The 14,488-nt window shown below is 51.4% G+C and overlaps 1 protein-coding gene across 4 annotated transcripts in view; it reads left to right on the forward strand.

The window, feature by feature from the left end:
- Positions 1-14,488, forward strand: part of ZNF609 (zinc finger protein 609) — a 118,708-nt gene that overhangs the window by 75,745 nt on the left and 28,475 nt on the right. For all 4 annotated transcript variants that reach the window (XM_074965947.1, XM_074965948.1, XM_074965949.1 and 1 more), the window contains exon 3: positions 9,438-9,663. In XM_074965947.1, coding sequence (XP_074822048.1) covers positions 9,438-9,663 — 226 coding nt within the window. The remainder of the gene's footprint in view (positions 1-9,437; positions 9,664-14,488) is intronic.

Raw genomic sequence — 14,488 nt, forward strand, 5'->3', positions numbered from 1 at the left:
GTTATGACTCCCTTATGCAGAGTAAACAAGGGCAGGGGGTTGTAGAAAGAAGGACCCAGGGCACAGCAGAGTGAGCTCAGCAGCGGGTGGGGCTAAGGGGTAGAGCTGGGGAAATGAATGCAGCGGGGGAAAGACCTTTCCCAAACTCTTCAAAAGCTGGTGAGCTAATTCTTGAGCTTCCCTCTGAAACAGGCAGAGGATATGAGGAGTTGTCAGCCCCGTGGGGGATGGGAAATACAAGCTGCCTCTTGCAGGCAGGGCCCTATCATCATCCATCAGCTGCAGAGTTAATGGCCTTGTTGATGGGAGATGCTGTGAATCTTAAGCAGTCTGAGGGATTCTGGGGTGAGAACAGGCAGTGACAAGCACAGTGGGCAGACTTCATCCAGCAAAGCCTGTGCCACAAGAACAGACGCAGGAGCAGGGAGGCAGAGGCTGAGCCTAGGTTCTGTGATAAGGTTTTTCTTTCTCCCTCCCTCTGTTTGTAAGGGAAACAGCCAGGTTCCCAGGTGCAGTGCAAATCGTAACCATCTGGATTGGTGAGCTTAGCTTCTCCATTACAGCACGCTAAGGAATTTAGAGCTGGCACGAACACTGCTTATGCTCTACCTGCTGGGAAAGAAATCCTGACTGCTCCCCCTTCCTGTGTTCACTTCTTCTCCCTGCTCAATGCACTCGGAGCAGAACATGGCAGGAGCTGGAGCAAGAGCCCTGGGTTCTGTGGTTGCGGTGCTGGAGCTAGCTACCGGCACGCATTGAGCGGATTGGATCAGATGTTGTGTTCTTATGTCTATCGTATTCATCTGGAGAGCAGTATTGAACTTTGCTCCATTTGTGGAGGTATTGGCATAAAAATGGCACTTTTTCTCTGACTCTTCCTTGCTCTGGTGTTTACTGCTTCTTACTACAGAAACTATGATTCTATTTCGGAGCAGCCACAGTGAAATCTGCAGCCATTACAGACTCTCTGTTAACAGGCGTTGTTGCTGTTCAGTCCAGTTTTTAAAAACTGCATTGGAGCTCAGCATTGCTCGTTACAGATGTAGCACAGTAAGGATATGCCTTGCATACTTGGAACATTTAAAAACTCCTGCCTAACATCAGAACTATGCATGCTTTTGGGGTCCATAGGAATGTCTGATCCTTTTTGGAATCTTGCTAAGTTCTAGGCTCATGGTTGTCTTGTGGCAGTGAGTTCCACAGGTTAATGATGTGTTTTAGGTGTGTTTAAAATAAGAGGAATTTTTAAAAACACTTCCTTTCCTTTTCATTGAATGTCCCATTGCTTGTGTATTGAGAGACGGTAAACAGAAACACTGGCTCTACCTTTTCTGTGCCCTTCATTATCTTGTATAACTTCTATGTTCCTTCTTATATCTTCTCTCTGAACTAAGCAGATCTACCTCTTTGGTCTCTCCTCGAAGGGCAGTCCCTCTAGGTCTCTACTACTCAGAAAATGATGATAGTAATTTACAAAATTCACAGCACTGAAGTGTCTCCATTCTTATAGCAAGTAAATGATAAACTCTTTTGGTTGTGATAATTATATTTAAGGTTTCTGGCTTTATACTTAAGCTGGAATTTACTGAGAAGATCTTTCATTTGGGGAGTGAGGAGAAACTTGTAATTCTAAAACAATAGTTTACACCAGGGTGACAAATTTGTCACTTTTCACTTGTGAATCTCTCCGCCCCACCCCTGCGAGGAATGGGAGACCATCAGGAGCAGTGTATGAAATGCCAAGAGGACTGGGCTTTCCAGTTATCACCTCCACCATCATGTAGTCAGCAGGGTTTCCTGTCCTTGTGGATCATGCAGAACTTGTGTGGCTGAAGTCCCAGCATTCAGTGTGTGCAGATGGTATAGATTTGGGGATGTAAAATATATGTGCAGGAGGCTTGTGATCTGTGCTCATGGTGCATAGGGCTCCATGAAGGCACAGGTGAAAGTGTTCACAGCTCTGGCTAATAGTGAGAGCTCTTTTCTCTCTAAATATCCATGTGTCAGAACTCTGCTGGCACTAAGCACCTCTGCAGGTGGGACAAGTCACTGCATTCTTCTGTGCCATGGTGCCCCAACAGGATTAGCATCAGTGATGACATTGCTGTTTTTGGGTGGGTCAAAATAGAACATTACACTTGTCAATCAGTCTGTGAGGTTTAACAGCCTCTGTATGCACGGCTTCCCAGGGCCACAGGTTAGCCTGCCTCCGCGGTGAGTTCTGCAGTGATTGCACCACTGCTGTATAGTCAGGAGTGAAGTGTGCATGAGCACTCCCAGAAGACTCTGTACTTCACTGGCATTCTGTGGTGCTGACAAGCTTTGGTTGGCTGCTTTCTTGTTAGGATCTGGTGCTATTCAAGCTGCAGAAAAGATGTAGCCAGAAAACAGTAATGAGGATTTATGGCATTCACATTTAGCTCCATGTAGGGTGAGGTTCTTCTCCTGGAGTCTTTTAAATACTGCTTTGAATGATCTGTCATGTGCCTCCCAAGTGTGTCAGATGTCGTCCCTGGGGTCTGATTCCAGGGCTGCCTGGCAGAACCTGCTAGAGTGTGCTCTGGAGCACATAGGCAGCGGAACAGGTGCCAGCATTGGATCTTCTGAGTCCTGAAGACCAACGTGCATTGACAATATCATGAGATATCTTCATGTTGTTGATAAGCAATGTGGAGTTCAGGCTTGGAGTAGGCTCTGGTTCCCATTTGAGGTTACTGATGATGCCATCCACAGTGGGTGGAGCTACAACCTCCCAGAAGACAGCAGTGTGTGGGAGATGCATATTGCCACACAGTGTGACTCTCTGGGCTCTGAAGTTCTCATGGTTGGCGATATCCATGGGGTCTGTGGAGGAGTCCACGTGCCTGATGGCATGTGAACTCAGAGTGGAAGCCTCAGAGTGCCTCGGTTTGGGTATCACTGGAGCAGTTGGTCAGTGGTAATTGCCACATGTCTGGAGATGTTTGAAACTCCTCTGACAGTGTGAAGGGATGCGAGCGCTGAGGCCCTCTCATCTCTGAGCCAAGATGCAGGAGTGCCATGCACAGTAAAAACACTGTTTTAGTGATGCTCATTCAGTCTGGGCCATTACATGTGATGATGTTGGGAATCCGTAGAGAGGCTGTCTTGCTGAGCTATGGTTTAAGCTGCTTCTAGGCATTGTCATCCTGAACACTGACACTGACTCCTGAATCAGCACCTGGTGGGGAAGTGGCAAATATAATTCCAAGCTTCTATGGGTTGGAGCATATGGCGCTGTGCATTATATACGCATGGGCTGCCGGGCCTGGAATGGGTCATATGGTGAGTTCAGTCTCCCAGATTGTGTATCTGAAGCAGTCCAGTTGTTCAGGAATGTGGTCTGGAGAGACTGTGTTCTCCCTAGAGCATCGTGTTATCTGGAACCTCAGGGTTCGGGGGGCGGGGGGTTCTCTATGCTGTGAGAGGCAGCGGTGTGCAAGTAGCTGGCCTTGCTGCAGATTGCTGCTCCGGCAGGACCGGATGGCTGTCCCTCCTGGTGATGGGTGGGATGATGGCAGTTCCAGCCTCCTGCCTGGAGAGAGCCTGCATCTGTAGCCTGACTTACTGCCTTTTGAATTGCAGCTTGCATTGTGTTGATGGATTGTGGCATGTTATCGATGCCTCATGCTTGTGGGTCTGACACTCCAGCAGCACGGGCAGCGGGTGTCTCAAAGCCGTACTGTGTTCTCTGTGCTGACAGGCTGCTTGCCCCAAACCTCCCACTTCCAGACTCTTCACCTGAGTGTCACTGCACACCTACTACTCCTCTCCTTTTCCTTGGCTCCGTAGCCCCCTGATCTTTTCTTTGCATGTGGCTGATCCCCTCCTTACTACACCCACCCAAAACAAAGATTGTGGAGGTACAGTGAGGTTTGCCACCATCCCATTGTTCACTGTGCTTGTGTGTTCCACCCTCCCCTCCCCTGTGTCTGTCTGGTCTGTTTAGACCACACTGTCCCATTGTTTCCTTGGACTCCCTGGTCCGTCTGTCTATATCCAGCTGTTGTCTCTTTTCTAATACTTAGTCCGTAAGCTCTTTGTAGCAGGGACTGTCTCTTTGTTCTGTGTTTGTACAGCATCTAGCACAGTGAAGTCCTTGTCCATGCCTGGGGCTCCTGGGTGCTAAATACAAATACTAAGTAATCCTGTACAGTTTAGGACAATCTCTGATCTTCGTTCTGGCTCTGTCCGTGTTAGGAGACTTGCAGATGTTGGCTAGCTAGTAGTGGTTAGTGTGTAGTGTCTCACTTGGCTCTTGCCATGTTCAGTGCTCTTCTTGAAGTTGGAGGATTCTCTGAGGCTCTCTGTCGATGAGGAAGGTAGATCATGTTTAGAAATGTGTTAGCTAGCTCCTTTTACCTAACAGGTTTGACACACTAGTGTAGCCAGGGGGTTAACATGTTAGTTGGTGTAGTGCTGACCACAACCAGCTATCTCATTTGAAAATGTGCTAAACTCTGGGTATGCTAGTGTGTTAACACATCTGTTAACACTACCTATGTTTCTAGTGTAGACATGGCCCAAATTTCTTCACTGCCACTGCTTAATCATCTCCAACGTCAGATGTCTCAGACCTGTTGCCCTGAAAAGTGCAGTCACACAGCTCACTTTCTGGAGTTACCTTTAATGTCTGATGCTATCAAGAAATTTCCAAAATTGGCTTGGTGGTTTCTGTCTGGGTCCACGTGATGTTGGGGTCAGGGGTTATAATCCAGCCTTGATGCCAATTCTATTTGATTTTTGTACCATGTATCTCTGTTTCTCTAGGTTTAACTAACTGCTGCTCTGTGTACTGATTAAGATGTGCTGGCCCTTTAATGTGAATTATCTTCAAGACACCACATGGTAGCATGGCTGCTGGAGGCATCTTGGCATGGGCTCAGGATGTCAGACAGCTGACTTCTGTGCAAGTCCAGAGGTGTCTGGCCCTCCCCATGTCAGCACCTGGCTGGGAGTTCCTCTTGCAGAGGGGTTTGGCGTGTTGTCTGTGTGGGGTGAGCAAGGCACCAGAAACACCACCACTTTGCACTGGTAGCATGTTTCCAGCAGCATGTCAGCTCTGAGCTCTAAGCCTGCTGCCAGAGAAAGGTTTCAAGATCACTCCGTAATCCCCCAGTCCTGTTCTAAGATCTCTCTGTGATCCTTGCAGCTTCTTGGGGCTGCATTTTCTTTCTTGTTTTCCCCATCCAGCAGCCTTTGTGTGGTTTTCTGGGTTAGCTGTGTTAGATCCTTATCTTAGTCACCAGAGTGTGCGTCCCTGATGTTGGAGAAGAGACAGGGCTCTGGTGTGGTAAACACAAAGCGGGTTCTTCATTGCAGCTGCTGGACAGATACAGACTCTACCACTCTCTGACATGCACTGGGGAGTGAAACGTATGCTGCACAGCTATTACCCAGGGGCTGTCTAGTGCCTTGGCCCCGGGAGAGCAGTCATTCCGCCCACAGGCGTTAATAGCTTTAGCCTCAGGACCCCCAGCAGGCAAGGTAGTAGTAGCCTCACTGTACAAAGGGGAACTGAGACAGGCAATGTTACATGGTTTGCCTGAGGTCACACGGGGAATCTGTGGCTGAGCTAGGAACTGAAGCCGGATGTGAGTCACATGCCGTGAAGCCTGCGTTAAAGGACCTGCAAGGTCTGTTGTCTGCATCCTCACTCAAAACTGCCAGGTGTCTGGAGGGGGCTTTAAAGTGGTTGCTTAAGGGGTGTGCGTGTTGGAGCGCTACCTAATGAGCATACTTCCTGCTGCAAGTCTCCCTGCCTCGACATCTGCTTCTAGAACCAGACTGGCTGGTGCTGAAGTGCTGGCCCTGTGGTGGGGGTTTGATGTGACTAGCTGAAGGGGAGAGAAGCTCTCAGCCCTGGCTTTACACGGACTGCTGCTTGCTGCTCACAGTGGGGCTGGCTCCAGCTGTATGTGGCTCTGAGCCTGGGAGGAGATTCATGGCCAGTGGCATCGCTGTGCTTAGGAGGAGGACACTGTAATTACTTCCCATGGTGAGACTAATGAGTCCCTGGCTCTTTCCTTTTGCAGATCAGTCTCTGTTCACAGGCTGTCCACCTGCAGCTTGTGCAGTGACCAGCAGGCCAAGCCTCTCACCTTGTGTTGGGCTCGATAAAAGAAGCAGGATGAAAAGCCCTGTCACTGGGAGATAAAACACAGGTGTTAGGTGAATTCAGGGATTGATCTGTCTCGACCACTGGCCCACTTCTCAGCTCCGTTCCAAGTCTTCCCAGGACCTGGCTACCTGTCTGCCAATCTGTCTGCTGGAGGGAGGTGTTGTACTCTCTCTCCTTTGCCTTTGTGGTTTTTTCTCTTTCTCTCTCTCTCTCTCCCCCCTAATCTAAAGCTGTTGCTCCTCCTGGTTTCCCTTTTCTCTGGACAGACAGCTGATAAATAAGGCTTCATTGGTTCCAGTGCAGAGTGAAATATGAAATCCCATAAAGCCGCCTTGCTTATTAGATGGGTCTCAGTGAACTGCTTATTATGCACTGTGGCATAACGCAGATTACAAATGTGCCCAAACGATAATTAGCAGAGCTGGAACTGTAATTAAACACGCCTCTGCTGCACTGTGGTTTCTGTTGCAAAGTGGAAGGAAGCTGAACGGTTTCAAAACCCACAGGTGCCCTTCCTTTCCTCTGCCACACAAACAAGCGATCAGCCACTGCTCCCAGCGCTGACTAGCAAATGATACTCGGGGCTGAATGCTTCCCCACCTGACGCTCCATTTCTGCTAGTCCTGCTGCCATCAGCCAAGTTTTGTCAATTGCACATGGTTCCTCTCCAGCTATTTCACTGCAGGGGACTGGCGTTAATTTGTAAATGGATGGGAGTTGAAGGCAGTCTCTTTGCTTGTGCTAGGGGTTTGCTCAGGGAGAGGGGTTTTCTGGAGCTGTTTGCTTTCTTGGGCCCTAGCGGTTCCCAGGGACTCATTGTTTACATGGGATTTGCTGAGGTGCCCAGTGAGGCCCCCTTCTGCACATGTGGCTCCTATCTGCCCTGGTGAGGATCCGCGCCCCGTCTTGGGCAGAGGAAGTATGTGGAAGGCAAAATTCTTTCTTCTCTGATCCTTCAGGGAGAACAGGCCATGGGCAGCTCCAAAAGGTGCTTGGACAGCACAAGTGCAAGGTGTGGCAGTCTCTCCAAAGGGTTGCCTCAGAAATGAAGGCCAAGGATCTGGATCCTGAGGGATTTGGTGCTGTCAGCAGAAAGCCAGGCCTGCTGTCAGGAAAAGCCCACAGAAGAAGCAGCATGCAGGCTCTGCCGCTGAGTGGGGAGAGACTGTAACTCAGTCACTGCGGAGGAAATCTTGGGGCTGTCTTTAATGCTTATCACACTGGATTCGCTTCGATGGGCTGTCCAGAGGAGAGGAGGACAAGGAGCTAACTGCAGGCCAGCAGCACTTTGCCCTGTCTGCTTTGGTAACACGGGCAATGGCAAATCCATCCACCCAGCTTCTGCCAGCATGTGGCAAACTACTACATTTTACCATGGTGCTTCCCACTGCCTTAGAACACCCCTTTGCCTCCTGCTTCTCCAGCATCGGTGGCAGGAAGCTTGGCCCCCTCCCCTGTTCAGCGTGCTGGTTGCTAATGGAGTTGCAAATGTCCCTGACGTGGGGCTTGGGTGTGGGAAGATGGGGGAACTCAGGCCCCACAGCAGAGGTTGTGTGGAGTGAGGCTGGGCCTGATGTGGCAGCCGAGGTTCAGTGTGTGGTCTTGTACTCCAGCTAACGGTTTCGTAAAAAGGCAGGCTTAGCAGAGGTCGCTGTCGCAACAGGCAGCTAAGGATAATGTTTTGGCAGCTGTTCAGGGACCAGAATTTGTCTCAATGGGAGTCTGAACATTTTGTGGCTGTTGACAGTTGAGTGCCACAAATAGCGATGACTTTACAGTTGGAAATGCCAGTAGGGCCATCCCCAGCAGGCAGGGCACCTCCTGGCAAGCAGCTTGGAGACCTCTGCTTCCTGCCTCTCTGGGGCTGAGGACAGCAGGCCGCCAAGCTTCCCATAGTTCTAGCTCCAGGGCTGTGCCAAGCAGCAGGCTTGCAGAGGCATGTCCTGGCTAGCTCACTGCTGGATGCTGCGGAGGTCTGTCCCGACTCCCAGAATGACTTGTGTTGCAGTTTGTGAGCTTGCTGGTGACTTACATGGGGGTGGTTTTCTTAGTGTCTGCTGCTGCTTTGAGCTGCTAAGCATCTTATCAAGATCAGAAACCCTACTCCTGGGGAGGAGGTCAGAGCACAGCCCGACCAGCCAGCATGAGTAGTGCTGCAAATCCCCATTGCAAGGGTACGGTTGGGGGGCTGATTCAGTGTGGGTGGGAAGGCTGCTTTAGCTGGTGGAGGGTGAGAAAATGAGCTACGCTGTCTGGGCACTGGAGACACAGACTGTATACCAAAGCATTCCATTGACTGGCAGTCTGGACAGGGCTCTGAAATGAACCAGCCCTTTGGCTTTTCTCCTCTGTCACACGGTGCTGGACCACAGAGCATCAGCTGGGGTGACTTTCTAATCTGCTCAGCCATCTGAGCAGGCTGCTTGCATAGCCGAGTGGCTGTGAGCCTGGTTTACTGAGCTGGGGATGGGGGTGGCGATGGCCACAGGGTTTGTCTGTGCTCCACCCAGTTCAGCTGAGTTCTCTGCTTTCCATGCAGACCTACTCCAGCTCTGGCACTGAGGAAGTGACTTTCATGTGCAAGAAAAGCAAGATGGCTGGGTTTCCTCTTCACCATGAGAGACCCCCTGCGTCATCCCAGGGCTCTGGTGCATGGAAAGCAGAGGTGTCTCTAAACAGGCAGGGAGGTTGCTGGGGGTCGATCTGGTCTGGGGTAAAGCTGGGGAGAGGCCATTGGGATGGAACAGGTATCTGAAGGGTGCCAGCTGCCTCTCCTGCCCTGCCCCAGCCAGTCTGGCAGAATTCTGTGATTCCTTCCATCAGATCCAGGGCTGCTTTTCCGGGTGTTGATGTTCAGGCAATAGCCAAACCAGATCCGTCTCCAGGTAGATTGACTGACTGGCTACGGGAGACTGGGGATCCTGTTCTGGAAAGACTTTTTGTTGTTGAAAGCAGCCCAGCCAGAGCCTCTCTGGCAGGGCTGAGGTCCAGCAGGTCTCCAGCTGAGGAATAAGGGTGAGGCCTAGACTCTGTTTGTAAAATGCTGTTCTTGCAGTGAGCCGTAGTTTATAGGCATATCAGGGCTGGAAAAGACTTATTAAATCCTACTTCTCTGATGGAGGATGGATGGGCTGTAAACCTGCTCTGAGCAAATAGGCCAAATGGGACAGTGGCAGGAGGGGGGTGCCCTGATTTGTGTTCTCCAGGAAAGTGGGAGGGCCTTGCTGGTGTTTGCTTTCTCCGCTTTCTCCTCGGTGCTCTCCCCAGTGGTCACTGGTGTATTTCTCCTTCCCCGCAGATGGAGTCTCCAGTCTCCACGCCTGCAGTATTGCCCTTGCATCTCCTGGTCCCCGTTGTCAATAATGACATCTCATCACCATGCGAGCAGATCATGGTACGCACTCGCTCTGTGGGGGTGAACACCTGCGATGTGGCATTGGCTACCGAGCCGGAGTGTCTGGGCCCTTGTGAACCCGGCACCAGCGTCAACCTGGAGGGCATCGTCTGGCAGGAGACGGAAGATGGTAAGTGCCTTTGGAGAGTTTGTCCTCTTCCACAGTTGGATTGTTGTTTGTCATACCGTTGTATTCATTGCCAGGTGTGCACGCTGCCCCATCCCCAGCATTACCCTTCCAGGCCTAAGAGGGGTGGGGTATTCTTGGAGGACTGTAGCTGGGATGGGAGGGGTTCAGAGGGCATGTCTCAAGGGTCACTTCAAAGTGTGAATCTATACAGCAAATCCAGTAACAAGTTAGCCCATAGCCCAGACGGGATGGAAACACCCAGCATCCAGTAACGCTGTTGTCACATGAATTAAAGCAGATAAAGAAGGGAGCGCACTAGGCTCTCCCCCTCTTCCAAACTGAGGTTTGTTCATGTTTGTGAATCTCTCCCAAGGGCACATGTAACCAGCGAGGTAGCAGGAGGCTCTTGCTAAGTAACTGATCCAGTCGCGCTCTCACAGCAGGCCCTAGAGGAGATCAGGGTTCCAGGCCAAAGGAGCCTTTTTCTGATGGGTGCTGATCTGGTCTTGTGCACAAGGCCTGGCTTTGTGTTCGGAGTTTGTGAGGGTTGATGAGGTTTAGCTGCCATTGGACCCCTGCCAGCACCTCTGTCCCAGGTTATTTAGAGAGCTCAGAGCACAGATCTCTCCAGGTATGAGAGGCACAAACCTGTGCTCGTCCCTGAAGTTGAGACCAGTCATCGTCCTGAGCTCTCTCCACAGCGCTGTGTGCCCCTTTAACTGCCTCTGTAGGAGTTCGTAAATCTGGAGGCTGCGTGGTGAGCATGGGCCAGAGCAGTGTGTGCACGGCATCCTGGCAGTGCTGTGGGTAAGTTCAGCTTCCCCGCAGCTGCCATTATTTAATGGGGCAAGGAGGGTGCTCTAAAGGCAATGCAGAAGTGCTTAGGGAGGAGAGCCATTGGCAAGTCAAGGGAGCGGGTTTGGGCAAGCAGACCTTGCGAGACCAGGGTGTGCATTCTCCCCAGGCCGGGTGCCAGGCTGGCTGAGTGATGGGATTGGCACCACCTTCTCGTTGTGATCTATTCCTAGTCTAGAATTACTGCCTGTGTGCACAGGAGCCAGTCCTAAGGTACCTGCCCTTTTCCTGACTCCCTCTGAACTGCAGTGCTGGGGATTACTTTTCCAAGGTCAGTGTATTGAAAAGATCTGGAAGCAGATAGCCCACTGCTGTGTTTCCCTCGTATTTGCTTGGCTCGGGACATTCTGGATTTGCCTTTTTGAAAGTGGCGTTGTAGTTCATGAAATACAGGGGCCATTCGTGTGAACACCCACAAAATGAACGTTGGGTGAATGTCACACAGCTAGTTACTGAAGGAAGCACCAGAATGTGGCTCCTGGTCAGAAACTCCTCAGGCTTCAAAATTGGGTTGGAGAGTACAGAAGACCATCCTTCCCTATGAGACTCCAACTGTCTCCTGCTTCCCGGGAGGCTGGAGGTACCAGGAGAATACCCTTTCATGTGGCACGTCTGGTCCCAGCTGGAACTGGGACGTGGGAACAGAACCCAGAGGGGTGGTGGGAGCACTTGGTGACAATCAGACGCCTCAGAGAAGCTCATTCCTAGAAATGGACACCCCTGCGTCGTCTGCTCCCTCACTAATGTGTGTTGGGGATGGGGAGAAGTGCCGGGGGCACACGCAGTGCTCTTGTGATTGCTAGTACAGAAACTCCCTTTATTGGCTCAGATGATCATTACAGCTCAACTTCAACTTAAATCTCCATAGGCAGGGGTACGCTGCTGTCATTCAGCCAGAGGTTGCTTGTTGCAGTGTTGCAAGCAGAGGTTACAAACCATATCTACAGCTTGTGTGTAATTTTGCTGGAGTTTGTTGCTTTGTGTAGGTCTCCAGTACGTAAAATGATACATGGGCAAAACCAGTTCTGTGCAGCCGTCAGTACCGTGTAAAGATCATGGGTTGGGCCCAACTCCCCTACCATTTTTTAAATATGTGATTGGCCCGTGGCCAAACGGTGCAGCGACAACTGTGCAGCTGTTAGAATGGAGCATATTCCCACTGGGATGAGAGCGAGACCTGAAGCAGTTGGGAGAGGGGGAGCTTTCTGGGGTGTCACCTTAGAGCCTGTGTCCCAGTGGGGTCTGGCCAGAGCGGTAAGGCAGGAAACCGGTTGTTCCATGCCGCTCCATCCCCTCCATTGCTCTCTGCTCAGTTGTGTGGTTGGAAAGTTTCATCAGATTCGTGGCCAGCAAGGAATTGGAAGTGGCTTCCCCTGGTGTACCTGAGGAAGGAGGGAACAAGTATGTTGCAAAAACCCTGGGGGATTCCTCCTTTCACAGCTAGCGTTGCCGGTGGGGAGGAGGAAGCAGGTATCGGGGCCTGGATTGTGGAAGTCAGCGTGTGCTGGTGGAAGTCTGTGCTTGCAGCTGTCAGCCTGTGGCATAGCTTAAACTCACTGAGGGTGTGTGAGCCAGCCGTGCTGCTGGCTGCCCTTTCCACTCTGTGCTCCTAGGATTGGATTGGGGAGAACTGGAGGAAAACATAGGGCTTTATGCTGATGAGCCCTGCTCTTGGGGTAGTTTTTAAGTACTAGTCTCTGTTGCGTGTCCAATCAGCTGCCTGCCAAGGTCTTGCTCTGTGACGCAGACTTAGCAAACAGCCTTTGCTTCCCTCCAGTCTACTCCAGGAGTCTGTGAGCCACTGCCTGGTCCCCACGCATGGACTCTGTTGCTTTGGTCCCAAGTATCTATGCTGCAGTCAGTGCCTCACATTTCAGACAAGCCGCCTGTGCCTGCAAGGGCTGGAAGAAAAGCAGCTTGGCTGAACTGTGTGTAAGATCTCTTCCCCCTCAACTGCCCCAAACTTATTTCCTGTCTGCCTGTAGGATTGTGACCCTCCCCCTAGACTCCCAAAGTCAAGCTCCTGGTTCCTATTAGAGATGCAAAAGGTGAAATGGTTGTCCGGTTAACTAGTAAGCATTAGGTTTACCGTTAACCAACCTTAACCGTTGATCCCAGCAGCCCCACGCCAGCTGGAGGGACCCCAGCCCTGGCTGTGCAGGGCTGGCCAGCTGGAGCAGCCCTGACTGCACCAGGCCGGCCAGCCAGAGGGACCTCAGCCCCAGCCCCTGCCGCACTGGGCTGGTTGCAGGGACCTTGGTTTACGGTTAACCAGCTAAACAATATAATTTTAATAATTTAACCAGTTAACTTTTTTTACCAATATTTACATTCCTAGTTCCTATAGAGGAGCAGGCATCTGTGCCAGCCCTATTGTCAGCCCCTCACTCGAGATGGACTCTTCATTCAGATCAGGGCCAAGCAGGGCTTGAAAAACTCACTCACCAGTGGCAAGTGGGAAGCCAAAGGCCATCGATTTCTGCCAAGTGTAAGCTTTCATAGAAAAGAGAGAAATTAGGGATACTAGTAAAGAAAACCATTCTAGTGTGTCCTGATGGGAGAGAGTTCCTGAGTCTGCAGACAGCATCTCTGCTGCTTCTCAAAGCTTTCCCCAGGCTACAGCAGCATGAAGCTGACAAGACTGGTTAATCCGCTGCTGCTGTTGAGAGTCCTGTGAGGAACCATGAAACTGACAAATTGGATCTCCCAGTCTTGTGTCAGGAAAGCTGTGAGCAGAGGCAGCACTGGAGCTATTCACAGGGGAGGGGAATATAAAAAGGGTCTGGAAGCAGGGATAAGTAGGGAGACCACCAGCTTCACAGCAGCAGCCAGGAGGTTGAGCGAGATTAAACCACCCTGCCCCATGAATAGTCAAGAGGCTCTGGGGTGGAGAAGGGACAGATGAAAGCTCCTGAATTCTTCCAGGAATCAGAGGAGCGGAAATTTATCAGACATCTGTTAGCAAGATGGACTCCTTGAGCAGGATCCAAGGGCAGCAGCCTGGTAGGAATTTACCTGGTGTCTGGTAAAAATGTTTAAGCCTGATTGCTACACAGCTCTCAGAGAAAGCTGCTGCAGCAGGCCGCCTGCTCCGTACAGGAATTAGTTGAGGCATGGCGGCCACTTTCCACTGCACTAATTTCTAGTCCTCTCTGATTCAGGATTAAACAACTCCGTTAGCCTCAGTGCCTGGTATTTCTTTTTCACCCCCCCTCTCTTCCATGCCTCTCCAGTCTGTGCAGTTCTGCAGCCTGTCTGCCTGTCCTTCCACATTATCCCTTTTTTGGCAAGTATTGTTTCAGATCTTGCCTTGGAGGCATTCTGCGATTCCTGCTGCTTGGCTATTTTTAGTCTGCAGTAATTCAATGAACTCGTGCAAAGATCTTTCTCAGCCTGGCTCCTGCCGTCAGGAGCGATGGCTTTGCTGTGAGGACTGTGTACCCCGTATTCAGGGCTCAAGTCCTGTTGTCTCTGCTGGCCAGTCCCAGTCTTCAGTGCAGTGCTCCTGTCCTGTGTGTAGCTAGCAGACTTAGTATGGGGAAGAGCTGACTCAAACCTCTTTGGATGAAGCTCTCCCTAAGAACACACACCCACTCCACTTCTGTCTCCTTGCCCCTGCCCACAGTGAAAGGGTGTAGGGCAGGGGTGGGCAAACTCTTTGGCCTGAGGGCCACATCGGGGTTCCGAAACTGTATGGAGGGCTGGGTAGGGAAGGTTGTGCCTCCCCAAACAGCCTGGCCCCCACATCCTATCCACCCCCTCCCACTTCCTGCCCCCTGACTACCCCCCTCCCAGAACCGCCGATCCATCCAACCCCCCCCCCCCTTCATTGTCCCCTGACCGTCCCCTCCCAGGACCCCCCACACCCCTAATCACCCCCTACCTCCGGGACACTGACCCCTATCCATACCCCCGCCCCCTGACAGGCCCCTTGGGACTCCCACACCTATCCAACCTCCCCCTGCTCACT

This window comes from Natator depressus, chromosome 10 (genome assembly GCF_965152275.1).
Source record: "Natator depressus isolate rNatDep1 chromosome 10, rNatDep2.hap1, whole genome shotgun sequence".
Classification (NCBI taxonomy): domain Eukaryota; kingdom Metazoa; phylum Chordata; order Testudines; family Cheloniidae; genus Natator; species Natator depressus.